This window comes from Macrotis lagotis, chromosome X (assembly GCF_037893015.1).
Source record: "Macrotis lagotis isolate mMagLag1 chromosome X, bilby.v1.9.chrom.fasta, whole genome shotgun sequence".
Lineage (NCBI taxonomy): Eukaryota > Metazoa > Chordata > Mammalia > Peramelemorphia > Peramelidae > Macrotis > Macrotis lagotis.
Window position 1 is genome coordinate 502,465,284 of NC_133666.1, and position 20,146 is coordinate 502,485,429.

Consider the following 20,146-nt stretch of genomic DNA (forward strand, 5'->3'; position numbering starts at 1 on the left):
TGTGGAGGATAAAACCACATACATACATACATATATATATATCCTTTTAAAATATATCATATTAATTGCCAGATCTCCTTACATCTTACTCAATAAGTCAAACCATGCAGAAAAGTTTTAAAATGAAAAATAGAAGTTCAACAAACCCAATAAATATATAGTGTATGTGACAATGTGTACAATGTTCTATACCCATAGTCCTTAACCTCTGTACTGAAGAAAAGAAGGTACATTTTCTTAATTCTTCTCTAGGACAAAATTCTATTATTAAAATTACACAGTATTCAGTTTCTTCATTGTTTTCTCTTGTCATCCTGTTGAAGTCATTGTCTGTTTCATCCTGCATTAGTTCATAGCTTCCCATTTTCTTTGAATTCTTCATATTTGTTTCTTACAGAAACAAGTTATATTCCATTACATTTATGTACCAGAATTTGTTTAGTCATTCGCCAGTTGATGATGCAAAAGCTTTTTAAAAAACAAATCCATTACAAAATATAAGACATTTTTGAAAACTAGAAACCTGATATAATTTATTTTTTAATTTTTTAAGATTTTATTTTTTTATTTACACATTACTAAAATATTCTTGGTTAAGAAAAAACATAATACCTTCCCCCATAAAAATATAAAACTTCATGAGAAATATAGTAAAAGAAAGAAAAAAATGTATTTCCATCTGTATTCTGATACCATCAGCTCTGTCTCTGGTGGATCATGTTCTTTATCATAAGTCCATCATAGAAGTTACTTCCATATTTTTCCACAGTTGCAGTTGCTGATTGTAACTCTCTCCATCCATTCCTCCCCACAACCATCTATTATATTTTCTCTCTCCTTTCACTCTGTTCATATTAAAAAAATGTACTGTGGGATAGTCAAATGGTGAAGCAAACAGAGCACCAGCCCTGGGGCCAGGAGGCCCCAAACCCACATCCCACCCTAGAGGCCCAGCAACCACCCAGCCTCATGGTCCCAGAGAGGCCACCCAATTCCATCACCATGCAAAAAGTAAAAAAGAAAATGTGTTATATCTGACTTCCCTCTCCTATGATCTACCCTTTTCTCTATCACACACATCCCCCCTCCTCTCCCCCTGTCCCCCTTCTTTTTTCCTCTATATATCTATACCATATTGAGTGTGTGTGTGTGCTGTTTCCTCTCTGAGCCATTTCTGATGAGGATAAAGGTTCCCTCATTCCCCCTTGCCTTCCCCCCCCTTCCATATCATTGCAAAAGCTACATGAAATATCTTTTACATGAAATTTCTTAGCCTACTCTACCTCTCCTTTCTCTTACTCCCAGTACATTCCCCTTTCACCCACTGACTCCATTTTTGCAATATATTATATCTTCAAATTCAGCTCTGTCCTGTGCTTCATCTATAAAAGCTCCTTCTACCTGCTCTATTAAATGAGAAGGTTCATATGTATTATCAGTATCATCTTTCCATGCAGGAATACATGTAGTTCATCATCAAGTCCCTCATATTTTCCCCTTCTCCTCCACTCTCTATGCTTCATCTGAGTCCTGTACTTGAAGATCAAACTTTCTGTTCAGCTCTGGTCATTTCAACAAGAACATCTGAAATTCCCCTGTTTCACTGAAAGTCCTTCTTTTTCCCCAGAAGAGGATGTTCAGTTTTGCTGGGTAGTTGATTCTAGGTTGCATTCCAAGCTCTTTTTGCCTCCCAGAATATTATATTACAGGGGTAGCTAGGTGGCATAGTGGATAAAGCACCGGCCCTGGAGTCAGGAGTACCTGGGTTCAAATCCGGTCTCAGACACTTAATAATTACCTAGCTGTGTGGCCTTGGGCAAGCCACTTAACCCTGTTTGCCTTGCAAAAACCTAAAAAAAAATTTGCATCAGAATATTATATTACAAGCCCTATGAGTCCTTAATGTAGTTGCTGCAAAGTCCTGTGTGATCCCGACTGCAGCTCCATGATATTTGAATTGTGTCCCTCTGGCTGCTTGTAATATTTTCTCTTTGACTTGGGAGTTCTGGAACTTGGCTATAAAATTCCTGGGGGTTGGTTTTTTTTTTTGGGGATCCCTCTTTCCCGGGGAGATTGGTGGAATCTCTCAATTTCTATTTTACCCTCTGCTTCCAGGATATCAGGGCATTCCTGTAGGAATTCTTTAAAAACGAGGTCAAGACTCTTTTCCTGATCATGACTTTCAGGTATCCCAATAATTTTTAAATTATCTTTCCTGAATCTGTTTTCCAGATCAGTTTTTTTTTCAACAAGATATTTCACAATTTTCTTCTAATTTTTCATTCTTTTGGTGTTGAACCATTGTGAAAATTTCTCACAAACTCATCAGCTTCCTTTAGCTCCATTCTACATCTGAAGGATTTGTTTTCCTCAGAGAGCTTTCTTATCTCCTTTTCCATCTGGCCAGTTCTGCTTTTTAAAACATTCTTCTCCTCAATAACATTTGAACTGTTTCATCCATTTGACCTAAGCTGGTTTTTAACATGTTATTTTATTCAGCATTTTTTTGGATTTCCTTGATTAAGCTGCTGACTTTGTTTTCATGTTTTTCTGCATCTCTCTCATTTCTTTTCCCAATTTTTCTTCTATCTCCCTTACTTGATTTTCAAAATCTTTTTTGAAAAAAATCACCTGAGCCCATCTTCTATATTTCTTGGAGTTTTTAGTTGCAGAAGTTTGGACTTTATCATCTTTAGTATTTTGGTCCTCCATGGGACCAAAGTAATTGTCTATGGTCAGGTACTCTTTTTACTGTTTACTCATTTCCCCAGCCTGTGTCTGGTTTTGGGGTGCTTCCTGAGCTTTTGAGTATTATTGGGACACCCCCACAAGAAACTCAGTGTATGAGACTCTGACTGCTCTCCTGGTCTGTGAATGACCACAAGCTCACCCCTCTGTCATGGGTCTTTTTTGGGGGGGGAGGGAAAAGGTCCCTGCTCTATGGGGGGCCTATACTGCAACTAGGGTTTGAATGTGGTCAGAGCCCCAGAGTCATGTTCCAGGGACAGAGGACAGACCTCAGCAGTCTCCTTCTACTCCCTTACCTTCAGTGGGCTGGGCACTTAGGGCGCAGCTGCCTAGAAGCTCCTGCTGGGTGACTTCACAGGCCTACTTCTGTTTCCTGGATCTGAGCTGCCACTGCTGCTAATAGGCTGAGTGCTGCCACCACGCTGAGGGCCTAAGCTTTGCGCTTTCTCTGGCAGAGGTCTTCCTGCTGATCTTCCAAATTATGCTTGGTGCTCCCTGGGGTGCAGATCAGGAAACTGCTTCTGCTGCCAGGAGCTGCAGCTCCCAGGCACCCTAGAACTGTTCCCCGGAAGCTGAACTTCCTTCATTCTGATGCAGCCACCCCTCCAATCCCATGGAACAGAGTTTTTCCACTATTTTCCAGGTTACCTTGAGCTGGAGAATTGCCTCACTGGATCTTTCTGTGGGTTCTGTCTCTCGAAAATTTAGTTAGAGTCATAATTTTAAGGTTTTTTGAAATATTTTAGAGAAAACACCTAGGAGAGGCTCTTCTCCTGCAGCCATTTTGGCTCCATCCCGATATAATTTAATTTAAATTGCTATAATACATACAAAAATTTTGCTGTAGTATTGGAATTTTTGGAAAGGTTTCTTCATTTCAAGTAACTTTCAATGAACTAAAGCTGACTCAATACAAATTAAATTAAGGAGAATTCATTAAAGCCATTACTTATTTTAGATTGCTTCAGGGTCCTAAAGTCCAAAAATCATTTATAGTCTATTCAACTACATTTAAATGAAAAATATAGAGATAGGGTTTTATCTGATCTACTTTATCATCCGAGGAAGGGGAGGAAGGGAGGTCCACAATAAGTTTAAAAAGAAATAAAAAAGAAAAGAATCACAATGAGTAGTAGGAGTAAAAACATGGTAGATTCAGAAAAATTTCATAGGACTTAACTCAGACACATATCACCAAATCATTTTATATCAAGGTCATGTGGTGGGAGAGGAAAAAAAAATACTGAGAACTAAGTTCTATGGACTTTAGATTATTAAGGTGGTTTTTAGAGAACTAGGTAATTTTTAAAGTAATTTCTTTTGAGTGTAATAAAATATTCCTCAAAAATCATTAAAAAGTATGTAGAGCTTCCAAAACAGGGTAATCAAAACAAAGAAGGGCATCCAGATCCTGATAGTAGTATAGGTTGAAGGAGCTAAGAATATTTGCATGAAGAAGAGATTGCGGAAATGCCATCTGAGATCAAAAGTAAGCTATGTCAGTCAGTCAAGAAACAGTTCTTGATACATACCACCAAGCAAAGCAAATCTCCTCATTGGCTACATTTCCCCCTCCCTTCCCAAATGCCTCAATCTTCATTCCATCATTTCTCTGTCAGGAGGGTGGGTGGCATGTTTTTGAAAAAAAATTTAAATATGAACAAAAATTGATGCTGGAAAAAATAAGGATCTATTAGAGTTCATTGAATGGGGGGGGTAACATGATCAGACCTACATGTTAGAAAAATTATCTTGATAATTCAGTGGGAGAAAGATTGGAAAAGAGACAGACTTGAGACTTGTTAGAAGAGTATGGCACTTTCCCAGACAAGGGGTGATAAGATTCTTATCTAGGTTTGTGGCTGTGTTGGTGGAGAAAGGGGGACATAAAAGAATATTGTTGTGAAAGTAGAAATGACAAATTTAGGCAACATATAATATGTGGGATAAGAGAAACTAAGGAGTCCCAGTCATTTAAGATGACACCTAAGTGTCAAACCTATGTGACTGGAAGGAATGGTAAAAGGTTGGGAGAGGTAAAGGTTTAGGAACAAAGCTAATGAGTTCTGTTTTGGACATAATTGATGCATATGAAATATCTAATTTGAAATAGTCAAAAGGCAATGAGTTTGATTTCCTTGTGTGGCTCAAAAACTGACTCTAAAGTCAATTCTCCTCAAATAAGTGACCAGGACAACTAGCAAAATTTCAAAGAAATTTTAAGCAAAAGCATCATTAAAATATTACATAGCCTTCCAAGGAAACTGTTTGGAAGAGCCACATTCATCTGGATGCATAAATTCTAGTATAATTTTATTTGACTTATTTTTAAGTCTCGTTACTTTTTTTTGGCCTGGACCTATGATTTTATGAGGTATGGAACTCCCAGTTGGGAAACTTTTTATACCAAAGCAATGCAGAATATTCTCTGCAACTTAGTTTTAGAGAGTTGCCTAGAGCACAGAGATTAAGTTGACTTGCCCAACTAAAGTCACACAAGGTAGTATGAATCAAGAGACAGGACACAAATCTAGGTCTTCCTTACTCTTAAATCAGCTCTCAATCCACTATTTTTGTTGTTCAGTTATTTCAGTTGTCTGACTTTTCATGACCCTATTTGGAGTCAAGATACTGGAGTAGTTTGCCATCTCCTTCTCTAACTCATTTTTTACATAGGAGGAAACTGAGACAAAGTTAAGTGATTTGCCCACGGTCACTCAGCTAGTAAATGACTGAGGTCAGATTTGGACTAAGGAAGATGAGTCTTCCTGACTCTAGCCCTGATGCTCCATTTCACTGTACCACCTAGCTGCCTTTCAATCCACTTTGCCAGAGTTCTAAAACACAAGGATTGCAGTACTCCTAAGTGCAGCCTGAACCATACTAAAATGAAATTGGAAAATATTCAATACACTAAATTAAAATGCAGTGAAACTTAGATAATATTAATACATGATTTCTGTCAGTGTGCAACCCATAGAAATCCCTACCAATGGTTTAGTGTCCCCCATTTCTTTTGGGGTTTGACAGTACTGCACTATTCCACATTGTCTCTCATTATCTTGTAGTTGTATTTTATCTACACTTGAAAATAATAGAACATTTCTGTAAAAATTTCTATAATTCAGGATTTTCAACAATTCAAATAGTCTACCTCCCAATTAACATGAATTAATATGATTAAAAGACAGTGGGGAGAGAGGGCCAGGCCTAGAGTAAGGAAGACTTATTTGAGTTCAAATCTGATGTCAAGACACTTACTAGTTGTGGGACCCTGGGCAATTCACTCAACCCTATTTGTCTTAATTTTCTCATAAGTAAAAATGATGTGGAAAAGAAAATGACAAACCACTCCAGTGCCTTTACCAAGAACCCAAATGGAGTCATGAAGAGTTGGACACAACTGCAAAATGACTGAACAACAATGTGATTATAGTGTATTTGTGGCATGGTATACTTGCCTATATTTACTTGAAATATAATAAAAAATTGATCCAGAGAAATAATGCAATGACTTGAAATAGAACTTCTAGCAATCCACTATTAAAATGAGTAGTTCAAGTTACTGAAAAATACTTTTAAAATATAATGCTATTGAATAAAGGCTTAGTGTTAATATTTTGATGTTCTGTTAAGGCTGTCTCTCTAAACGTGGAGTAGGTATGCATTCAGAGCTGTACGGCCTAGCCTACTTAGTTAAAATAGAATGCCCTATCATTATTACATAAAAACCATGTCATTTTTATCAAGAGTAAGGATATTTATATAAAAAAACAAAAAAAAGACTACAAATGTTAGGAGGAAAAAAAAAGAAAATAAATTTTGGGAATTCCTGAGATTAGTTAGCTTCATGAATACAACAGAAACCTTACTTAATTCCATCTATCATACCTTATTATTTTGGGTTATTATAAAGAATTATCTCCCTGAACTTATTTAACTGCAATAAGTTACACTAAGAATTTAAGCCAATACAAACATATCTTTTCCTGTTAATTTTATGCCTCTACAAACTTAGGAGAGGCAAGACTCCCTAATGGATTTTAAAGACTGGGAAAATAGGCCTCCTTTTTTGTGCTCGTTAATGTATTGAAATGTGTGATGTGTACTTTTTAGCTGTTCTGTATGTTACTGTTATTATTGTTTGTCCTTTATTCTTGAAGAAGACCATGACATCAGGAGATGATGCCATGACTTTAGTGAATTGAATTTAAGTGGAGAACCACAAAAGTCACCAGTCTTACTTTCTCCTCCTCAGTCAGTGCAAGACATACACTCACTAGATGAAGTAGAGACCTTGGCCTTTTAGGGCTAAGGTTTTTAACAGATCTCATTTTGACTGAGGCAAGGATTATTCAGTGACCTGGGATAAGTAAGAAATGAGACAAAGAATGGCCCCTTTTAGCTAATCAAAATAAAAATCAATCTGGGAGGTGAAGACCCTCAGGGTTTGTGGCCAAAATAGAAATAATTGCTATTTCCATTGATTCTGAGCCCATCAGGATCCAAACAGTGACCAAATGGGGTTTAACCTGGGACCTATTGCTGGTCAATCAGTGAGAGTCAGAGTGATTTGGTCTTAAAGCATTGTCCTTTAGAAGAAATCTAACCCAAAACCCCAAAATATTTTGTGATGCTTTAATTTACATTCTTCATGGATTCAAATCTGGTCCCAGACACTTACTAGCCGTGTGACCCTGGTCAACTCTTTGATTCTCTGCTTGGAGAAGGAAACAGTATAAAGCTGTTTTTTTTTTTATATACACATTTTTGCTGGAGGGAATAAAGATCAAGATTGCCTTTGAATGATGACATTTAATTGGAACCAAGCAAGGTTTCCTCTTAGAGGCATTATTTCAAGATAAGCATTCTTTTACTGTACATAAATGTCATGCCCTTAAAAAAAGAATTATGTAGATGTTGTTGGTTACAATGATGCATCATTAATCTCCTGCAGTGCAGAAAGATGCTTTGTTTGAACTCTTCCAACTCCCTAGGATGCAGTTTATATTCAACCTAATCTATGTTTTATGTCTCTTCCTTCAAATCATGTCATAACAACCAGTTTACTTGCAAATTGCATTTCATTTTACATATGATATTTAAATGTTAATTACTGAAACAATGTTTGTGTTCGTTTGCAGCATGGTACCAAAATAGTTCATAGATTATAGGCATGAAACATGAAGAGAAGATGCTTATCTTACCTTCAAGACAGCCTTGATCCTAAAATCAAGACCCTTTTCTTAATATGGCACTCAGACTATCTTGTGTGTTTGTCCCATAATCTCTTTGATGCAATGACCAGATATAGCAATCCTTTATTAAGCACCTGTTGTATGAGTGCTATTCTTGGATAATATACAATAAGTAAAACTTGGACCCTTCCTCACAAAGCATATGTACTAGGAGGTATGCTGGTCAGGTATTTATAATATTTATATATATCCACCAGCCCTGAAATCAGGAGGACCAGAGATTGAATCTGGTCTCAGACACTTGATACTTCCTAGCTGTGTGATCTTGGGCAAGTCACTTAACCCTGATTGTCTCGCATCCATGACCATCTCCTGATTCATACCTGGTCACTCGACCTGATGGTTCTGGTGGAGAAGAAAGAGAAGATGGTGACAGCACCCCTTCACTCAAATCCAGATTTAGGAAAATGAGTCTTCCTGACTTTAGCTCTGGTACTCTATATCTACTGTGCCGCCTAGATACCCACTAGTTGACTTACCCATGTTCAAATGGTTAATAAGTGATGCAGTCAAAAATTGATCAGATCAGAAATGCTTTTATTAGCCTCCTCTGATATAATTTCAGTTATCAGAATAATAGATCTTATAATTTTCGTTATCCTTTTGGTCATCTGTTGATGTTGCTTCCTAGAGTTATTAGAGAATCTAGACTGTTATAACTAAAGGGGAAACTTGGGTTTCATCTATTCCACCTCCTTCACCTAATTAATGGGAAAATTTAGGTCTGGGATAGTTCACTTACCTGCCCAATGTTGCACATCTGGCTAATGGCAGAGATAGTTTTGGGTCTTAATTAACTATTCCATATTGCTTACCCCCAAGTTATTGTGCAGTTTAAAGTTGTGCTTTTGTGTCTCCTAGCATTCCTTTTAGTTAGTATTACTTTGGGTTACTGTGCAATTATTAGCCGGATATCCTCGATCATTCATTTTCTACTAAAGTATAATCCAGCCAATTTATGTTACAATAAAAACCTCACTTCATTGCCAACGGATAGTGGTACTTATCTCATTCACGGTTGGTCATTTAGTCTTATCCTGTGATTTAAAAGTAAGTACAGTTTATAAGTAATATAAAGGAAAGTACCAGGTTCTAATAGCTATCTTAATCTTACAGTTATAGGGAAAACTGAACACAACCACATCTTGAGAAAATCAGGGGCTACTTGAAACTCAAGTATATAGGATCAACAAAATGTGACTCTGAATGACTTAGTCCAAAGGCCTTATTGTGGAAATAAGTGAGAATAAAATGTCCAGGTCCTGTTATGGTACTTGAATGATCACTGGTGAAGTGAAATGTGTGAAGAAATTTAATCTCTCATCATAACTTGTTTCCAGGATCAAATGTAAAATTGTTTGACTTTTGAAGATCTTTATAACTTGGTCCCTTCATACCTTTTCCAGTCTTCCAATTCCTTATTCTGCCTCACCCCCAACACTGCAAATGAGCAACAATGACTTCTTTAATTCTCCTAACAAGAAATATTCTACCTCCCAATTCCAGCCATTTTAATTTGCTGTCTCCCATGAATGGAACTCTTCTCATTCACATTTGTCTTCTAAATTACCTAACTTTCTTTAAATATTCACTAGAATCTCACCTGAAAGAAACCTTTCCAGCTTATTTGCCAAGAAAACTCAAAATAGGATCATGAAGAGTCAGACTACAACTGAAATGACTCAACAATAATAAAAAATAATCTGCTTTCCAACATCATTGATGCAATTTGGGGAAGCTTTTCACTTTCCTCCCTGTGGCTCATAGAATAGGGAACTAGCTTTTTCAAAAAAGACCAGCCAAGATTCAGGGGATGTAAACTCTGTTTCCTAAAATATCTAGCTTTGAGAACAAAGAATGATATGTACTGTACTTGAATAAATACTGATTGATTGAATTATTTTGTCAACTTTTGATGAAGTCAATCTCACAGTGGATCATTTCAGATGGATGGTGCTGGGATTTTTTGAGATCATGGAGGAATTTTAAAAGCTTTTTCTTTTCCCCTGCAGTTCTCCTAAAATGATATTAGGTTTTTAGAGAAATCCAAATCCACTCCATCTTTTCGAAACCTTCTGCTCTACTGGTTGATTGTGCTCTTTGAAGCACACTCAGAGGAATCATTTAAGCTGGAAAGAACCTGAGGGACAGGTGGAAGATTATAGGCCTCTTTGTAAAACTGGAACAGCATTATCATTGTCATCAAGAAATGGTATTTGTTAAGCCTCTAACTGGTGCATGAACTGATAAGCCCAAAGACCAGCATGTTCCATTCTGGCCATATCAAGAAACTGCAGAGAGACATAGATATTCATCAGTAATTCAAAGTTCAAGAGTTGCTACTGAATCTTGACATCAATGATGTGTCAATCAAAACTGGGTAAAATGTGGTACAAATCACCTCACTTCCTCACCATAGACTTGGAACTAAATAAAGCCTTTTATTCAGTGAATGGTCTGGTGTTAGTTTTTAGTTAAGAGCAATACATTTTTAAATTAATTTGTTCAATATTATTGGAGTTACTGAAAAATGATATGATCTAGTACTTGCCCAATTGAGCTGAAACATGTAACCTCTTAACCACATTGTCAAGAATTTGTTGGAAATAAGTAGTTTTTTGTAATCATATTTCTTTTAACTATAAACTTGGGCAGTGTTGGGGAAGGATGACTAATGATCTTGAACAGAAGAGAATGCAAAATGACTTGTTATTCCTTCCATGAAAAGTTCAGCATTAGAAAAAAATACCTGATACCAAGTTATTTTGGGATCAGTTCAGTTTTGTCTATCTCTTTATGACCCCATTTTGGAGTTTTGTTGGCAAAGAGATCAGAGTGGTTTGCTATTGCTTTCTCCCACTCATTTTACATATGAGGAGCTGGGACTTGCTCAGGTTCATTCAGCTAATAATTGTCTGAGACCAGATTTGAACCCATAAAGATGAGTTTTTCTGATTCTAAGCACTGGGTACTATCTACTGTACCCCTTACTGCCCTGATACCAAACTAGTGCTTCTAAATAGTTTTTTCATCAGTGGTGACAAAAGATTACATGCTTAATCGAATTCTATTGATATTCTCATTATGTCAACCGTGAATAAAAAAAAAAAACAGTGAATATTAGGATGCTCCTGTTTCAGCAGTGTTGGTGGTGCAGAGAGCCTCCTACTTATAGCAGCCTTACTGATCAGCTAACTGCTGATTGGATTTATTACTTAAATCCAACCATCCTACAAGTGTTCGGTATTTGTGAACATAAACAACACCCTAAGAATTTGCAAACTTTTTTCTGCCCAATTTTTTTAGAGGGTTAGAACTAAATTCATCCAAAACAGAAATCTCCAGATTGTTTTCCCCTTTCACAGAAGAAGGGCTGTCTTCCAAAAGAAAAAAAAAATTATGGAGAAAAAAATCATTCCTTCATTTTGGTGAAATCCATAAGTAATTGTCTACTATGGAAATTTTTGGTCAGTTCCAGTTAATGTTTTATTCAATTCTGACTACAAAATGGTCAATTCAGCTCTGAAATAATTAAATACAAGTTCATTTTCTAACCATTAAAAAAACTATTGTCTTTTTTTCTCCTTTTCATTTTTTCCCTCTCCCATAGGATGTCTAGTTCTATGCACATTCTCCACACACACACACACACACAAACACGGACACTTCCAGTGTGTTACTTCCAACAGTTCCTCAAGAGACTTTATCTTTAATTTGTTTCTTCACACATTCCAAGCTGGTTTATTTTCCCTGAGCCTGCTTGGAGAGTGGCACTGGTGCTGACTCCAGTAATCAGAGGTTTATAAATAAATGGGTTCAGGTGCTCCAGGGACCTTATTGATACAACCAGCTAGGAAACAGGCAGGGTTTGCCCACTAGGGAAAAGAGCCTCAAGATTAGAAGTCAAACTTCAGTTAGTTGAACCTCAATTATGAAAACTTCTGAGTGATTCATTGTTAAAATAGTATGACAAAAATCAAACATATCGTTTTAAATGCCTGAGTACTATAATATTTAATGAAGTATCTTTGATTTTGCCATTCATTCATTGATGGGTTTCCTCCAAAAATAAGAAAAGACACACACACACACACACACACACACACACACACACACACACACACATACACATAATTATCATCCAGTTTAGTTTTTTATTTGTATATATGATACTTTCTTCTAAATGACTGGAACTTTGCTATATCTTTGATGGCACCAGCTTGGCAAAGACTGCATAAAAAGAGTGTGGGACCTGAAGACAGAAATCCTTGATTGAAATCATTATCTGACAATTACTGTCCATACTGTCTCAATTTCCTCATTTACGAAATGAGGAAAATACTGGTTCTTCCTATCATAGGGTAATTGTGAGGAAAGTTTAATGTAAACATTAAACACAAAATATATTTTATTTAACATGGATAATTTAAATAAATATTAACAGTACACAAACTGTATTCTTCATCGTAATACTATGAAGCAAATAATGTATATGCAAATGTTCTTTTAACAAAGGGGAAGGGAATAAGTACTTTATTAAATGCCAGACATTATGCTTTACATAGTTTCCCTATTTCTTTTTCTCCCCCAGTCCCCCAAAAGTCCTCTTTGTAATAAGTATAGTCAAGGTATGCTTCACCATTAGCCTTCCAGAGCTGTGATTCATCACTGCATTAATTAGAGTTCTTAATTTTTTCAAAGTTGGTTTTCTTTACTATGTTGTAATCACATGGTATGGATTCTATTCATTTCACTCTGTTTTATTTCCTACAAGTCTTCCTAGTTTTTCTGAATCCATTTTCTTTTTTATTTCTTATGGCATAATAATATTCCTTTTCATGAATATATCAGAATTTTTTCAGTCATTTCCCAATTGATTTGTACCCTCCCACCCCCCACCTTAGTTCTAGTTATTTGATACAGCTTGGTGGACCAGTAGATTAAGGGACAGGATCTGGAATAAGTGAGACCTGGATTCAAATCTACCCTCAATCAGTTACTAGCTGTGTGACCCATTTGTCTTAGGTTCCTCATCTGTAAAATAGGGATTATATTAGATTGAATTAGTATATTAGTATGAGTTTTTGAGGGTCAAATGAGCTAATAATTGTCAAGGATTTGATAAATTCTTGTTTCTTTCCTTCTTCTCTCCCTATACTTTCCCTTCCCTCTTTTGTTCCCTCCATCCCCTCTTCCTTCTTTCCTTCTCCATCCATCAGTTCCTCTTTCTCCCTCCCTTCTTTACCTCCCTCCTGACCTTTTTTCTTTCCTTCCTTCCTTAAATTCTCTTCCCCTTTCTGAGAAAGTAGAAACTAGAATTCACTCAATTCCAAGCCACTAATGATCACTGCAATAATCTATAGCAGATGCTTTGTCGGAAAGAAGAATGATAGGCAAGGATAGGAATGAGAACTAAGCAAAGAATAGGTGACTGGAAAAAAAAGATTTATAGCATTGAAGGATAAGGAAAATTCAAGGAAGACTTCTTACTACTCTAATAACCCAGAGACACTTCTCAGTCATGATCATCTCCATGTTATGTCCTTTCTTTTCTTCTTCAGATCTCAGAGATTGGCCCACCTGCTTTTCCAACTTTTGTTTTAATCCATAAATTATCTTCTGAGGTTATTTGGATTCTAGTTTTAGCAGGGGCCAAATTACAAGGCAATTGGAAAAACATATAACTGCTACAGAAAAGAGTCCAAAGTTCTGAGCCTTAGGGCTATATTTTGCTCTGAAAATAAGTATCTCCTACTATGTTTCCATTTTGAAGATCCTAAAATGTAATCTAGTGGTTGTGTGCATATGGTGTATGGAAATAACTACATTCCAGGGACCCTTAGGAAAACTGCAGAATAATAAATTATATCTAGATATTTAAGTTTTGCAAGGCACTTTCCAAATGATCCTCATTGAACCTCTATGAGTTATTACTATCCCCATTTTAGAGGCAGCTAGGTGATTCAGTGTCTAAAGTTCTATACTTGAAGTCAAGAAGACCAGAGTAATCTCTTAGCCTCAGTCTCTTCATTTGTTGAAGACTTCTTTGAAAATCTTAAATCACTAAATTATTTAAAATCATAAATCACAAAGTTATTTAAATACTAAATAAATGCTAGGTATTGTTGTTATTTTTTATTATTTAACTTTTTTATTATTTTATTATTATATATTATAATATTATTATTATTATATTATTATATATTATTTTATTATTTTTATTATTTAACTATGGGGAAGCTAAGACCCAGGGAAGATTAATGTCTTGCCTATTGTCACAAAACTATTGTCAGAGGTCAAATTTTTACCCTAGTCTTCTAATTCAAAATTAGTACTACTTTCTACTACCTTTCTACCACATCAAATATGGCTATAATATCTATATCTTCATCCCTCCTTTTCCTCCAAATGTTATCCTAATCCTTTCATCAACTCAGAGCTCTGCAGTGATTTTTTTCAAATTAGGGACTTAATTTCATGGAGGGGGAAGAGATACTAATCAGAATTTATATAACTGTAAATTATCTTTCCAAACATATGTTTTCCATATGAGTAATCACTTTATGAGTGTGTATATTATTTGTGTTCTACTCTTTTTCTTTTAATATACTTTTGGTTTATACTGCATATTTCTACTTAAAATTTTCTTCATATACAGGGTCTGTATATTTGTCATTTTATCAACATGTTTTGCTAGTCATTTTCCCATTATGGACTTTTACAGTGTTTGGGAATCATTCATGGTATTGCTATGAATGTATGAGTACAAATCTCTTGTTTTTCTTTTCGAGTTATTTCTTGGGGATATAATCCCAGAAGTATAATTACTAGGTCCAAAGGTGTGAACAGGTTTATAATTCTTCTTAGAAGTTGCTCATTTACTATCCAGAAAGATTAAGTTAATTTCCAGTATCAATAGCCATGTCCAAATATGTCTGTTTCTACCTAGCTTAGCCACCTCTGGATTTCTGTCAGATTATTCTTGACCTGAAAAGTGTGTGTGGCAGTGGGGTGTAGAGAGGAGGCATTAAGTTGCTATTGAAGTCATGCATTTTTTTCTGTGTGATGACTTATTTCCTGTATCTAGCATCACAGGATTTGGAACTAAATGTCTCAACTCCATCATTAAATAGATGAGAAAACTGAATCTGAGACAGATATGATGACTTGCCTAAGATAACAATTCAAATACAATTGAAAAATGACTGAACAAAAACAACTACATTAATTATTCTCCTGTTCTACTCACTTCACTATGTATCAGTTCATACAAGTGTTTCCAGGTTTCTTTAAAACTATCTTTTTGTCATTCTTTATAGTATTGTAGTATTTTATTGTATTCATTTATCATATTTTTTCAGTAATTTCCCAATAGATGGTGACTCCCTTTATGTCCATTTGTTTGCCAATGTAAAAAATGTTCTAACTAATTTTTGTATGTTAATCCTTTTCATCTTTCTTTATCTCTTTGGTGTTGTAGGCCTAATAGTGGTATGTTTGTGCCAAAGTTATAAACTTTGGGGGCATAGTTACAAGAAGCTTTCCAGAGTAGTTGGACTAATTCAATACATTAATGATGTTAATGAAATTCTAATGATATTCACTAATTGCACTAAGGTTTTGAAGAGGTGGAAATCATTTCTAAAAGATTACTTTAGGATATACATATATATACATATATATTAGAAGCATGTTAGTAGGCAAGCTAGAAAGGATTCTGTCATCTACTGTGGAAGGACAAACCACACCAATAGGCACAGAAGACCATAGATGGCTTATCATGTGATATTGCCAATAAGCTGCCATAGCTTTGTCTCAGTGACATCATTTCCAAACTATAGACAGAATGTACTAAAAGCGAATGTTTCAGCACTAGCAAATTGGCGTGTTTATTCCCTGGCTATAAAAATTAAAATAGGAAGATTCTGAACTGCACCAGAATGAATTAGTCTCAATTAACATGTCATCTGAAAAAGCCTTTTTAAAGTGTATTGACTAAGCTAAAAGTATTTAACAAGTCTGAGATGCTGGGCTAAGTGTGCTAAAAGTATACATTCATTAAAGATAAACATAGTATTTCTACCTTCTGCTTGACTCATTTATTTCCTAAAATAAAAAAGTTTTATAAAAATGTATCCTAAGAAGCTCATTCCAAGCTTTACCTTTTAATAGACAGCTACTCCTGAGGAGGAATCCTATAGTTAAAGAGCCAAATGTATCACAAGTTTAGGGAGTGTTATCTGAGCACAAGGAGATTTTAATCATTCCAGATCCTTCCCTGTGATTCCTAATTGGACATTTGTTCATTAACACAGATATCAAAAAACTCTAATGGATGTTAGGAAAAATTCATACTAGCAATAAAATTCCTTTTGGGAGCTGATTTGAATATATTTCTGGCTTTATTTTTGCAGAACTAGTAGTATGTATAGACATCTATGTGTGTTCAATCATCACTCTTCAATAACACAATTCTATCTAGTGACCTGGGTATGGTATTCAGCCAGACACTGATAGCAATTCTGAATTATAACACATTTGGTTATTATCCAAAGTATTGGAAATACTTTCTAAGATACTCTGCATTTTATTTTTAAAATTTTCCAGAAGTAAATTTAAATTTTCTTGCCTTGAAAAGGAAAAAAAGGTAAGTCACTCATTAACTTTTGAAAAAAAATTATCTCTCTTTTAGTGTCTGTGATAGTTGTAGTTACCTTTAAAAACTTTTCACTAGGCTGTAAAATTTCCTGGTTTGTAAATGATCTATGCCTACTGCTTATTTAATTTGTGCTACAAAAATAAACTTTTGTTTATTTAGGGGAAAGCCAACAAAAGGAAATGAAGTCAAATTGCCCAGATTAAATGACTCTAATAGTAGGTTTGAGGGGGTTAATATGTTTGGCCAAGATGAGAGTTTTATGCTGTTTATTTCCATCTCATTAAATTTGAGAGAATTTTAGAATTTTAAAATGTTGGAGCTAGGTGGGAATAAACAGATTATTCAGTCCATCTCTGTCTCATAAGTTAGAAAACTGAGGCTGAGGCAGGGAGTAGGAGAATTATTTATATAATACCTACTATGTGCCAGTCACTGACAAATATTATCTTATCTAATCTTCACAACAATTCTATAAGGTGAGGTGCTATTATTATTCCTATTTTATTGTTAAGGAAATTGAGGCAAACAGAGACTTGCCCAGGGTCATACAACTAATAAGGATCTGAGAGGGAATTTGAACTCAGGTCTTTCTGAATCCAGGCCCAGGATTCTATCCACTGAGTTATTTAGCTGCCTAGGGGGAAAAAGTAACTTCTATGTGTCTATGAATATGACTGAACAACTTTAATAATAGGTTAGAAAGAGGGGTGATTAAAGTATGGGGAGGAGAAAGGTATATAGTCCCTTGGTCATCCATCTTTCTCCAAAACTATAAATACCTACATGTTGGGAAGTGGGGGAAAGGAAATAGTAATTGAGAAGTTCATTTATCAAACAAACATTTAAAAATTTTAATTACCCTGATACTGCAATTTTTGGGGTTGAGTTTTTTTGTTTGTTTTTTTTGCAGACGCTGATCACCCACAGCCATCTATTCTCTCATTCTCTGGATCTAGGTTCTTCACCTCAAAGAGGGCTGGACACCTCCATGATCACAACCAATGTATCAAGAAATGGCTCTGCTCTCTGGGAACCCCGACCCCAACTTCACCCCTTACTCTTACAACAGCTTCGAGAAGCTATGCAAGGTGCAGGCTAAGAAGGGCTTATTCTACAAGAAAGCCAGGCTTTTGCATCCTGGAGAAGACTCCTGTTGCCCCACATACTGTGAGGACTGGCCCAAGCATGTCATCATCAATGTGGGTGGAATCAAGTATAAACTTCCTTGGACTACTCTAGAGAACTGCCCTCTGACCCGGCTGGAGCGACTGAAGTCCTGTCACAACCATGATGAGATCATGAGTGTCTGTGATGACTATGATGTCAGCAGCAATGAGTTCTTCTTCGACCGCAACCCTTGTGCCTTCAAGACCATTATGAATTTTCTTACTGCAGGGAAGCTGAGGCTCCTTAGAGAGATGTGTGCCCTCTCCTTCCAGGATGAGTTGGCCTACTGGGGAATTGAGGAGGAATGCCTGGAATGGTGCTGCCTTAGGAGACTTCGCCATAAGGAAGAAGAGGCTGCTGAGGCTCAGTTCTATGAGACCGAGCTGATGGTGAATGAGTCTCCTCCGCCTTGTGCCTTCCAGGAGGGCAATCGGCTGGCTCAGTGCATGAGACAGCTCAGGGACATGGTAGAAAACCCTCACTCTGGGATTCCAGGGAAGTTGTTTGCTTGCATCTCTGTCTCCTTTGTAGCCATCACTGCAGTCAGCCTCTGCATGAGTACTATGCCAGATATTCGAGCTGAGGAGGATCGGGTAAGTGTGTCTGCAGGTGCAGTCTTTGGACTTGGGGGACTATATACATCTATACACACAACAAAGTAGTCAAACTCTCGGTGATAGGTGTAATGTTCAGTGATGGGTGTGTATTTACAGATATACTCTACATATATAAATTTATACCTTCAGTTGACAAGAGTTATTCATGGCCCTAGAACATAGTAACTATAACTGTAAGTAATTAATAAAATGATAAAATTCCATCAATAATCTTCAGTACTGCAATATGGTACTGTCCCTGAAGTCAAGAAGATCTGAGTTCAAATCCCTTCTCATAACTCCTAGAAGTTGTGTGAAACTGGGTAAATCATTTACTCTATCTGCCTCAGTTCTTTAACTATTAAATGGGGGTCATTAAATAGTATCTACCTCCCAGGGTTGTTATGAGGATCACATTAAATGATATTTGTAAAGCAATTATCACAGTAACTAGGAATCATTCTAGTTCCCTTTCCCTTCCCTCCCATGTCCTACAGAGGTTTCCCCTTTAAAAGATCCTGATTCTCAAAGTAGTAGAAATACATCTAGATTTAAACACAAACCTATTCTGCTCCAAATCAGGGAGTTCTTCAAGAAGTTAGTCATTTCTTCCAACTTAGCTTTTATCTGGAGAGCCAGAGTGGGGAAGGGGGATGCATGTGTGGGCAAGGCTTGTTTCATATCATGCCAAGCAATTTAACACATGAATTAATCCAGTTTGTATGCTTTGTGGGGCTAGGGTTAGAAGTTAAATTGGCACCTCCCTTTTGCCTCTTCCCTCACCCTATTTCACCCCTTACTCTAGTCAGTTCTGTCACTGAGTGCTTCACCCACAACTAGGGAAACACAGAAAGTTCTGCTTGGATGACTTTAACACATTTATCACAAGAAAACAAGGACCCAGCTGCTCTGCCAAAGTCATTAAAATGTCAGGAATTTATGATGTGCAATCAGCTTTTTAGAACTCAAGAACCAAATCATTATTAGAGAACAGATAGATAAGCTGATGGAAAATAGCCTGTCCTTGCATCATGTTGGAACACCCTCAGTCAAAACTGTTGCAAGTGAGAGAGCCTGAGTTCTCACTGTCATTTGCACTTTAATTTAAATTTAAAGCAATTGGTTTGGCCTCAATCATTACTTAGGTACCTGATTATTGAACTGCCATTTCCAGGAGCATTGATTGAGTCCAAGTTTCTGTTTCTACTTCTAAAAAGTCACTTTATGTATTTGGATTTTTGAAGTAATAGATTAATTCCTTTGCAGAGTCATTTACATAGGAGAGCTGGAGAAGAAATGAGGCTGCCTTGGACTCTAAGGAGCCCAGAAACAAGTCTTATGGGTCTTTCTCCAACATAAGAAACTCTAAGCACTTGCCTCCATATAGCACATGTCAGTTCCACCTTTCAGCTCTTTTATGAATCATTTTCCCCCAAAATTTTATTAACTAAAAATTTTAACATAAGACCTCAAGAAAACCCATAAAATCTCTCTTTCTCTAGAATAGTAGCCCTTGTGAATAACTCCTGATGATTTTTCATCTTATAGCTACTCTATGTGATGAGAAACATTTTTACTCTTCCACTTTATTAGTTCCAGGTGCAAAGGATTCTCTCCCCTCACTTTTTGCTTCTTGGAACCTCTGAGTCTTTTCAAGACTCAAGTGCTGCTTCCTTCAACAAATTTTTCCTGATTCCCTAGATTGTTAATGAACCCTG

The 20,146-nt window shown here is 36.3% G+C and overlaps 1 protein-coding gene across 1 annotated transcript in view; it reads left to right on the top strand.

Moving 5' to 3' along the window:
- KCNG2 (potassium voltage-gated channel modifier subfamily G member 2) overlaps positions 1 to 20,146 on the top strand; it is a 168,881-nt gene that overhangs the window by 63,148 nt on the left and 85,587 nt on the right. The window contains exon 2 of the mRNA XM_074204700.1: positions 17,576 to 18,425. Coding sequence (XP_074060801.1) covers positions 17,667 to 18,425 — 759 coding nt within the window. The 5' untranslated portion in view covers positions 17,576 to 17,666. The remainder of the gene's footprint in view (positions 1 to 17,575; positions 18,426 to 20,146) is intronic.